Source organism: Myotis brandtii, unplaced genomic scaffold (assembly GCF_000412655.1).
Source record: "Myotis brandtii unplaced genomic scaffold, ASM41265v1 scaffold31, whole genome shotgun sequence".
NCBI classification, from domain to species: Eukaryota; Metazoa; Chordata; class Mammalia; order Chiroptera; family Vespertilionidae; genus Myotis; species Myotis brandtii.
Genome location: NW_005361873.1, coordinates 2,688,991 through 2,700,507, shown reverse-complemented (window position 1 = coordinate 2,700,507; position 11,517 = coordinate 2,688,991). Strand labels below are relative to the sequence as shown.

Here is an 11,517-nt window from a genome sequence, read left to right as displayed (position 1 = left end):
GGAGGGAGGGAGGGAGGGAGAGAGAGAGAGAGAGAGAGAGAGAGAGAGAGAGACACTGACTTTAAAAATACTAGTAGTATTAGGTTGGGGACCTTCCCTGGCCATTACCTCCCCTGAGATCAAGATTTGAACCATACAGGTGGTGAATTCATCAAATACTTAACAACTGCTTTGCTTCTTCAGGGAACAGGGCTGCCACTTATCTGATTGGCAGGCACCATCACTGAGACTGAGATTAATAGTCTCATTTTTATTTTAAACCTCAAAACTCCATATGCTTTTTTATGAAGCGGAAAACTTTAAATTTTTAGTAAGCTCCAGAAACTTAGAGATAGTAGGTTTGAGCATAAAATAGCTACAACAGCTCTGGAAAGAGAAATGAGAACAGAAATAATTTATTAGGAGGGCAGAGTTACCTGTAGTTTTATTTCCTTTGTTTATTCTCCTTAACACTCAGGCAGCAATATAAAGGCTCTCGTATACAGAATGATTTTATGTTTATTAACTCTCAGCCTTATTTGTAGTCTATACAATTCACTACCTTTTACTATGGTTACTGCAAAGCTCTTGTTTCTTAACAAAGCTCTGGCTTTGCTTTTACCTCAGAAATCACTCCAAGGCCTCTGGCTTCTCTCCACCCTGTTCTCCCATTATTCTATTCCTTATGTTTAAGTTTCTTTTTCTGAGAATACCCAAGACAAAGAGGAGAGACAGCCAAGCTTGTGCTTCAGAAGCAGCAAAGCAGTGTTTCCAAATTGTCCTGGTCTTCTGCAGGCCTTTACTTTTGAGTAGGAAATTGAAGAGGCAGCAGAGAGGGTGCCTTTTAAAGTTTTTATCCGTAAACAAGAGCTAAGGTTGCTTTTCCAAATTTGTTTTGAATTTCCCTCAGTTGTGGCTTGGAGGTGCAGCTATAAAATTTTTCAGATCAGAGAACTGAAATGAGATCTAGAAGCCTTAACAGGACTTGACTGTTTGGAATCTGTCTGCTGGCCGGGCTCTGTCACCATGGCCATCGAGAGCCCTGCATTTCCAGAGCCTCTTAGTCCTGCTTCCCAGTGCACAACAGGCCTCTCAAGTTTCCATCGTACAAAGTGAGAAGGTGCTTACAATTCAGAAGTATGTGCATTTTACAGGAAATCACAGGACCTGCCGTTCTCTCCCTAAAAACAACAAATCTTTATTTGCCTATAGATAAAATATTCAGTTGAGGTTGAAAAAGAAAACAATTTAAAACCTTAGGAAAAATAATATTTGGAGAGGAAATTTTTTAGTTAATCTACCATTTGAGCAAAATGACAAATTAAGACTCTCTTGAAATTATTTGACCCAAGCTTATTTTGTTTTGATAACTAATAAAAACCTTTTTTTCTTTTATTTCCTTAAGTCCCAATGATATAATTCAGGTAAATAATACAATTATTATTTACAATTCTGATAAGTGACACGGTTCCAATAAATTATATAATTCTGGGTCTGGTGAATAGCTTACCAAACCTCACCTGTTGAAATGATGAGTAAAGAGTGAATCTGAAATATAATACTTGTAGGGGGAGCAAAATAGCTTTCCCTCTCCCCTTCCAGTCCATGAACACAGCATACTTTCCATTTATCTAAGTCTTCTTTAATTTCTTTCTACAATGTTTTATAGTTGTCAGTGTATAAGTCTTGTACTTCTCTTTGTAAATTTATTGCTTAGTACTTTATTATTTTTAATGCTACTCTAAATGAAATTGTTTTTATAATTGTGTTTTTTATTGTTCATTGCTAGTGTACAGGGAACTGATTTTTGTATATTGATTTTATATCCTACAACTTTGCTAAACTTACTTATTAACTCTGATAGTTTTTTTGTGTATGGATTCCTTAGGACTTTCTATCTATAAAATCATGTCACCTACAAATAGAGATAGTTTGATTTCTTTCTTTTTTCCTTTTTATTTATGTTTTATCCCATCCTCCCATCCCCTCCCCTTTGGCAACCATCAGTTTATTCTCTATATCTATGGGTCTGTTTCTTTTTTGTTCTGTTTATTCATTTGCTTTGTTTTTTTAGGTTCCACATATAAATGAAATGATAATTGTCTTTCTCTATCTGACTTATTTCACTTAGCCTTCTAGGTCCATCCATGTTGCCACAAATGGCAAGATTTCATTCCATTTTATTGCTGAATAATATTTCATTATATCTATCTATATATCTATATCGATATCTATCTATCTATCTATCTATCTATCTATCCATATACTAGAGGCCCATTGCATGAAATTTGTACACTCGTGGGGGTGGGGGGGTCCTTCAGCCGGGTTGCAAAAGGGCACAGACCATGCCGAGGGACCCCATCAGTGCACAGTCAGGGCCAGGGAGGGCCTTGGGAGCTTGGCCAGCCAGGGAGGGACCGCAGGAAGGCTCCAGGGCGTGCACAGCCTGTCTCGCTCAGCCCCTATCAGCCAGACCCCAGCAGCAAGCTAACCTACCAGTCGGAGCATCTGCCCCCTGGTGGTCAGTGCACGTCATAGCAACTGGTCAACTGTCTGCCCCCTGGTGGTCAGTGCATGTTATAGTGAGCGGTTGAGCAGCCTTATCATATTACCCTTTGATTGCTTGAAAGGACGAACAGACACTTAACATATTAGGCTTTTATTATATAGAATATATATATTTGTCTTTATCCATTTACTTGATGAACATCTAGTTTACTTCCATATCTTGGCTATAACTAGTAAATCTGCAGTGAACATGGGAGGCATATATCTTTGCAAATTAGTGTTTTGGTTTCTTCAGATAAATACCCAGAAGTAGAATTGCTGACTCATGTGGAAGCTTTATTTTAAAATTTTAAAGGAGCCTCCATACTCTTTTCCACAGTTGCTGCACCAGTTTACAGTCTCACCAACAGTGCACAAGAGTTCCCTTTTCTTCACATCCTCACCCACACTTTTTGTTTGTTGATTTATTGATGGCAGCCTTTCTGACAGGTGGGAGATGATATCCCATTGTGGTTTTAATTTGCACTTCCCTGATGATTAGTGATGTTGAGCATCTTTGCATATGTCTGTTGACCATTTGTATCTCCTCTTTAGAGAAATGTCTATTCACATCTTTTGCCCTTTCATCATATGTATCATTGGAAAATATGTTCTCCCATTCAGTAGCTTGTCTCTTTGTTTTGTTGGTGGTTTCCTTCGCTGTGCAAAAACTTTTTAGCTTGATGTAGTCACATTTGTTTTCCTTTTGTTCAAGGAGGCATATCCAAAAAGATATTGCCAAGAGTAAAGTTAAGGAGTTTACTGTCTATATTTTCTTCTAGGAGTTTTATGATTTAAGGTCTTATATTTAAGGATTTAATCCATTCTGTGTTTGTTTTTGTATGTGGTATAATAAAGTAGTTCAATTTAATTTTTTGCATGTATCTGTCCAATTTTTCCAGCACCACTTGCTGAAGCGACTGTATATCCTTGCCTCCTTTGTCATAGATTAATTGACCATATAAGTATGTTTCTTCCATTCTTACCTGGTTGATATTTATTTCTTTTTCTTACCTAATTGCCCTGATTAGAACATCCAGTATATCTTTGTCTTATTGTTAAGGAGAAAGCTTTTAGTCATTCAATATTAAGTACGATGCTAAGCATAGTTTCTTCTTAGGTGCCTTTTATCAGGTTGAGGAATTTTGCTTCTATTCCTAGTTTGTTGAGTGTTATGTTGTGTCCATGAAAGGGTGTTGGATTTTGTCATACACCTTTTTTGCATCTCCTGAGATGATCATGTGGGATTTTTTTTCTTAAATTATTAATATGACATATTACATTGATTGGACATACCTTGAATTCCTTGGTGAAACCTCATGTGGCCATGGTGTATAATATGTTGCTGGATTCAGTATGCTAGTATTTTTTGAGAATTTTTGCATCAGTGTTCATAAAATATAATGATCTGTAGTTTCCTTTTTCTATGATGTTCTTGTCTGGCTTAGGTATCAGGGTAATAATTGGCATCAAAGAATGATTAAGAAATATTCTTTTTTAGAGAGAGAGCTTGAGAAGGATTACTATCAATTCTCCTTCATACATTTAAACACATTCACCAGTGAAGCTATCTGGTTCTGGGCTTTTCTATGGTGAAAGTTTTTTATTACTGACTCAGTCTCCTCACTTACTATACATCTATTTAAACTTTCTATTTCTTCTTGTAGTTTGTGTATTTATACGAATTTTATCATCTTATCTAGGTTATCTAATGTTTTAGTATATAATTTATCATAATATTCCTTTACAATCATTTTTATTTCTGCAAGGTTGGTAGTAAAGTCTCCACTTCCATTCCTCATTCTGATTAATAAGTTTCGCTCTTTTTTTCTTGGTTTGTCTACTGCAAGTTTGTCTGTTTCATTGATCTTTTCAAAGACTCAACTTTGATTTCTTCTGTTTTCTACTTTGTTTTTCTATTCTCTATTTCATTTATTTCTAGTCTAATATTTATTGTTTACTTCCTTTGCTTACTTTGGATTTAGTTTGTTCTTAAGATTGAAGTTTAAGTAATTGATTTGAGATCTCTCTCCTGCATATGAACTATACATTCCTATTTGTATACCTCACAATTTTTTGTTGAAACCTGGGAATTTTGAATATTATAATGTGGCAACTCAAAATCAGATTCTACCCCTTCCCCAAAGGTTTGTTGTTGCTACTTTTTTAGTTGTTTGTTTTTTGTTTAGTGACCATTCTGAATTAATTCTGTAGTCTGTGTTCTTTGTCAAGTGTGACCATTGAAGTCTCTGTTTCTTTATTTAATGTAGGTCAGTTGATAATTATATAAAACTCCCAGAATATAAAATATCTCCTAGCTTTTATAGAGGAGCTCTGAGTGTGTGTTGCAGCATGTCTTCAAACTCCACCAGGCAGTTTGCAACTCTTCCTTAGCAATCACCTACTGCTTGCTGAAAGCATCAAGGTGAGCCAGAGGACTTCTCAAGCCTTTCATGGGCATGCACATGGCCTTCTAAATTTCCTGGAGTGTGTCTAAGTTCTTCAAAGTCTAAATCCCCAAAGCATCTCGTTCTCCAGCCTTTCCTCCCAAGCTTTCTGCTTAGTCTACTATTTGCCCTGACTGTTATCTGTTGCCTCAGACAGCAACATCTGAACTATTTGCATGTAAGTATTTTCCACAAGTGACTTAAGTTAGCAGCTTTAACACTAGGTGCATTCCCAGTTTGGCAAGACAAAGACAAACTTTTGAGCCAGTCTTTCCAGGGATCCACCCAGACAAGACAAAGCAAATAATTAAATATATTCTGCTTCCCTCTGGTAATATTACTGGGAATGTGTGCTGTTATTTTCAAGACTGCAGCTTAAGTAGAAAACAGTGGATGGAACTAGAATAAGTTAAAATGCCTCAAAGTTCACTATTCTTATTAAGATTCAACTGATATTTCTGAATAACTACCTTCTAGGTTGCTGTAAACTGTTATTTAATTTCCAGAGTTCCAAATAGTTGATTATAACTTTTTGCTTGTTTAGCCATTATTTTTTTGTGGGGCGGGGGGTGGCTTTTAAAGTTCCTTACTTCACCATTTTTGCTGACATCACTGTAATATTTCCTTTTTTAATTAGAATTTTGCTCTAATAGTTAACTTTAAATTTAAGGCATTGCAGTATGGTTGATTTTAAACGTAAGGGAAATATTAGAGGGTTTGGGTGTATGACTGAAAACTACCAGACCTGGATCTGAAATGGGATGTGTGTGCAGTCTTTTAAGTGCTTCCTAAAACTAAGAATTTGGGCAATTGTGCAAATGTACAACACTCAAGTCAGAGAAGAGCAAGTATAACACAAAAAAGAATAATTTAAAAATGGGGAGCCCTGGTTAGGTGGCTCAGTTGGTTGAAGCATCAACCCATACATCAAAAGGTTGCGGGTTCAATTTCTGGTCAGGGCACATACCTAGGTTGTGGGTTTGATGCCCAGTAAGGGCACATGTGAGAGTCAACTGATTGATGTTTCTCTCCTACATTGATCTCTCTCTCTCCCTCCCTCCCTCCTTCCCTCTCTTCCTCCCTCTCCCTCTTCTCCTCCCTCTCCCTCTCTCTCTCCCTTCTTTTTCTAAACTCAAAATATATTTTATACACACACACACACACACACACTGCCTTTATAATTATTAAAAGTGTGTGTATACATTTTTGGGAAAGTGTGTATCCTTAGGTGAGAAAAGGAAAAGCTTAGATAAATTTGACTCATTTTTCATGAGGGTGGAAGAGGGATATATAAGGAGGTAGAGAGGAAACCCAATGCTATAACTTATCAGCTAGCCAACGAGCTCAAATAGCACTACAACAGTGAACATCAATTTGGTAAGTATGTTCAAATAATTGTCGTGGTGCTAAACCCATTTTTTAAAATTTGAAACTAAAATTTGAAAATTCTTTGCATATCTACATATACCTAAGGAGTATGCATTTTAAAATTATATTGTCATTTTAAACAAAATTATGTTGGTTCTTTTTTTTGTCTTGTCATTTTGTGTGTATGTTTGTCTTGTGGTTTTTATGGTAGCAAGGAGCTGTACCTCCAACCAGTTCAGTCCCTCCTGGTGCTGGGGCTCCAACTGTTGGACAACCAGGAGCAGGGTTTGGAATGGTGAGTGATAACCTGCACTAAAAAGTGTAATTGATATTTCTAAGGCCGTTGCCAAATTGCCCGATCCCAGATTAAAAAATACTGCTATGGAATGTAATTCTTCCCAAAATGCAGTAAGGTAAAACTTAAAAGTTACCTCATCTGCTTTAGACATTAATAGTCTACACATGACATGATAAAGTCACATACAAAATAGTTAAAATTATTTCTACCAAAATAATTTCTATAGTACATTGTTATTTTGGGAGTAATATTTATCAAACATTCTTAGCTCAATCATCATAATCTATTCTTAATCCCTATACTAGGACTTTTCACTTACTACTTTCATCACTGGCAAATTTTAGGGCCATCATCCATAAGGAAACAAGGTTTTATCTCTTTAAGAATTATGCTTACAGAAGGCAAATAAACAGAACAAAGCCTGGTTGGGGTGAAGATGTTATGTGGCCAGCCCCGCTTCTGTGCCTCAGTGATTCTCTGCCATCCTCCAACGTCGAAGCACAATTATACTTTCTCCTGGTCCTGGAGTCCTCAGGATTTTTCAGGAGCATATTAAAGACATAAATGCTAGGACCTTGCTATAGTGGATTCCACTCATGCTGTGAACCACTGTTCCTTTTCAGCCTCCAGCTGGGACAGGCATGCCCATGATGCCACAGCAGCCAGTCATGTTTGCACAGCCCATGATGAGGCCACCCTTTGGAGCTGCAGCTGTACCCGGCACCCAGGTCCGTGTAAATGTCCACAGAATAAGGACATTCATTGCTAAGTATTAAACTGTCGTGTGGAAAACTGTTGACATGTGTTTACCTAATATCCTATCCGTTGCTTCAGAAGTAAAGGGAACATGGAAGACAGACTAGCAATACTGAGAGGTTTAGAGGAAAATGATAGAAATAACTACCTGTCTTAAAGTCCCACCATTCCTCTCCTACTTCATTCAGAATGGTTCCTGAGGACAACTAGGCATTGAAAGTATGTATTTATTCCAGAAAAAGGAGTACTTCTGATCCACAGTTTTATTATGTGTTTCCAGAGTTAGCCAAACTCAAGGTTAGGGACACAGTCCTCCAGGCTACCAAGTTTGCCCAAGACTTGTAACACTAACTTCAATGAGTTTGCCAAACTGTAATGTCTAAGGGAGCAGTCCCCATAAGACTACCCTCACTTCAGACACCAGCCACAAGTTTGGGAGTCTCGTGGATCATGTTCACTTCAGATCAGCTGCCTACAAATTTGAGGGTTCCCAGGACCACCCTCAGATTAGGTAATTTCCTAGTATGACTCAGAGAACTCAGGAAAGCACTAAATTTAAAATTACAGTTTTATTATAGTGAAAGGATACAGATTAAATCCAGCCAAAAGAAGAGATACAGAGGGTGAATTCTGGGCGGGTTCCAAGCATGAAGCTTCTTTGTCCTCAGGGATGGGTTTACCCACTTGGCATCAGTGTGTGACAATACTCATGCAGTATTGCCAACCCAGAAAGCTACGTGTGCAGAGTTTTTATTGAAGTTTCATTATATAGGAAAGATTAATAGAATTATTGCCAATGTGGTTGAACTTAATCTATCCACCCCCTCTCCTCCCTAAAATTCAGAGCGATATCATGTGACCCAACTCTCAAATCACACGGTTGGTTTTTTCTGTCATGGCTAGCCCCCACTTTGAGCTATCTTGTTAGCATAAACTTTCACGTGTACTTTCAAAAATCCAACCTTACTAACAAAGTCACTTGGGAAATTGCAAAGGTTTAGATCGTACCCAGGAGAAAAGGCAAACCTCTCTTTAGGTGAGACCCAGTTTCTTACTAAACATTGTGCTACCTTCATTAACATAGGTGCTAAAATATGTGCACTTTGTATAACTGCTTTTGCTGCTAGTATTGATAGTCATACTGATGAGTTACCCTTTCTTGAGTTCTCTTAAAAATTGCCTGGTGGAGGTATAGTATGTAGAACCAAGGAGGTTTGCACCATGAGAACCCTACTTAGATATAGTCAGAACACCAAGATATAACTTTGCTAGCACCATGCTGAGCAAACTAAAGCAAATAAGTCAAATACCTTTTAACAATGTCAGTAAACGTTTTTGCTTCTATATTTTTAACTTACCAGTGGGTATTTATATTGCCTTGTCCATAGGATTCCTTCTGTGAACTTTCTGAATGTACATTAATCCCCTTTGTTCCTTGAATCATCTTTAAATCCATTTTCTACCTGTTCCCAAAATGTACTTTCAACTTTTTTACTTTAATCCCTCAAAAGCCACAGTGACCAGGAGAGAGAATGGTGTTAGGTGTTCAAAGAGATAAATTTAAAATGTGAGGAACCCTGGCCTTCAGTGCCATAACCAAGGCATTGTCTGAATGAGAAATGTTCTAGTCTGATCTGAGATTATGAACCCTTCCTAGAATTGCTTTTTGAGGAGAGTGAGGAAAGTTTGGTGGATAATAGTAAGGTTAAATTTAGTCTAGATATTTTTAATTTCTAAGAAGGATCTCATTTATCAGGTGTGTTACCTTGATGGTTGAATATATCCATGACTATTTACCACCTTTTTGAAAAAAGGAAAATGTTTCTATTTTTATGAACTTGGTGTGCTGAAAACTTTACAAATAAATTAATTATTATTTGTTATTTAAGGTAGTTGTTTTTTTAGCATAATGCCAGTGTTACATAGTATCAATTTGTTTACATAATTCAAAGAATAAACTTGAGAAGTAGATTGTATGATGAAAACAATGTTTTAATCATTTAACCAAATTTATAGTAATTTAGGAAATGGTATGTCATACTTATACAATTTTTAGATGTATATCCTATATCAGAGATGAAGCATAGCTGATTAGATAATAAACATGACTTGTAGCTTCAGAGAACAGATCAGCTTTTTATTACTGATGGGATGCCTGGACAATCCCATTATTCCTCATTTGGTTGGTATTATGATGTTGTTATCATCTTACCTAATTATTAATTATGAATCAGTCCTTGAGTTTTTTATCTTCCAAACAGCTCCAACCCTTATACTCATTTTTGTCTTGATCTTCCTATGAAGTATGAATTGAGTTTTTTAAATGGAAATTTGACTGACAGATTCTGCAGTCAGTCAATAGTTTCTGGACATAGGAACACATCTGAAAATGCTTGGAGCTATTTACTGAACCAATAAAAACATACATCCCTGCCTGAAATCCCATATTTCTAAGGTTTCTATCATACGAGCATTGGAGATTAATTAGGCTCAAAGGTTACTATTCTACATAGTTTACATAACCAAATCAAGGCCTTGTACCCTAACATTCCTGCAGAAGCCTGATCCCAGAACCTGTTTCTGTCACACAATTAAATAATTTAGGTGTGAGACACCAGGTAAAGTAATTCTTTGCTGCTTTTCCTGCAAGTTCAGTATGATTATTTCCTATAGTGCTGAATAATTAGTCTTTTCTGCAAGTTGGACAGGCGATGTTGGAATTTAGTGACATTTATAACCAGGAAACTGTTTGCTCATCTGAGACAGACAGTGCCTCAAACTGGACTGGTTTTCACTTGAAATACTTTATATGAAATCCTAGTATATTTAGCTAATAATTTTAAGTAATTTCTTATGTGGCTTTCTGTAAACTGTTACTCTTCAATGTTTCCTTCAAACTCACTCTCCCTATAAAAGAAGTCCTTTAAATTTTCTTCATTAGTTTAGTGGTACTAATAACCCAAAGTCAAAATGCTTTTGTACAGAGAAATTGATTATTTTGTTTTGCTCACTGTATATTCATAATATCTTTATGTGACTAGTCTTTCACATCTTCTCTAACTCATATCCATATTGTTCTACCAGAGTCCTCCAATTTTTCTTTGGCTGCATCTGATATGAAAGAATTTCAAAAAAGCCAAGTATCATCTGAAGTGCATTTTACAAGTCCAAAATTAAGCACAACACTGTGACTAAGTAGAACAAAGTCGATTTTGTAAACCCTTAGCCATCTAATCTTCCGCATGTGTGTTTTCTGTGGTGTGTGCTCGGCCTAATGCTTATCTATCTTTCTTGTTTGCTTTCTATTTCTTCTCTCTGGGGCTGGCATTTCCCCATTAGCTTTCTCCAAGCCCTACACCTGCCACTCAGAGTCCCAAGAAACCTCCAGCAAAGGACCCATTAGCGGATCTTAACATCAAGGATTTCTTGTAAACAATTTAAGGTATCTAATATTGAGCTTTTCCTGTGGGCTTGTAATATTTACCTGTGCAATGCTTAGCTATTTCAGGTATGATATTTGTACTTCTGTGTTTTTAATACATGTATATGATAATGATAATTTGAGTATTTATATTTTAAATCAATGTTAAAAGCTATTAATGAATTATCAATGATTTTTTTAAAAATCTTACTTAATTTATAAAACTAAGAGAAAGACAAATCTCCAAATTGTCCTTAGACCGGAAAGCATAGATATTATACTGATAAAGCAGAAAGTTGTTCAAGCTACTTGGTAAATTGTGACTGAAATATATATAAAGGTAACATTTATGATATTGTATTTAGAAATCACCTAAGAATATACTTGGCTACATACTGTATTTTTATCTTCTTCAGCCTTTCTTGGCCTCATCAAGTAAAACTTAGATTATTATCCTTTGCTTTTCTACATTCGAGTAGAATTTTTAAATTTTAACATTCTAGTTTTAAATTCCTAACATAATATGAAGTGATTAATAGTGAACTTATTATGATGAAGGAAAAGTTGACTGTTCACCCCAGCACCTTACACAGTGGGGAGGTTCTCAACAAATACTTGCTGAGTGTGATGAGCAGTAATAATGCTGCTTTTCATTATTTTCAGTACTTTCCCTACCCCTCTCAGCCATTATCTTCTTTGAT

The 11,517-nt window shown here is 36.3% G+C and overlaps 1 protein-coding gene across 5 annotated transcripts in view; it reads left to right on the top strand.

Moving 5' to 3' along the window:
- SNAP91 (synaptosomal-associated protein, 91kDa) overlaps positions 1 to 11,517 on the top strand; it is a 121,274-nt gene that overhangs the window by 107,232 nt on the left and 2,525 nt on the right. For all 5 annotated transcript variants that reach the window (XM_014542658.1, XM_005869944.2, XM_014542661.1 and 2 more), the window contains 3 exons: positions 6,553 to 6,636; positions 7,263 to 7,367; positions 10,735 to 10,837. In XM_014542658.1, coding sequence (XP_014398144.1) covers positions 6,553 to 6,636; positions 7,263 to 7,367; positions 10,735 to 10,827 — 282 coding nt within the window. In that variant the 3' untranslated portion in view covers positions 10,828 to 10,837. The remainder of the gene's footprint in view (positions 1 to 6,552; positions 6,637 to 7,262; positions 7,368 to 10,734; positions 10,838 to 11,517) is intronic.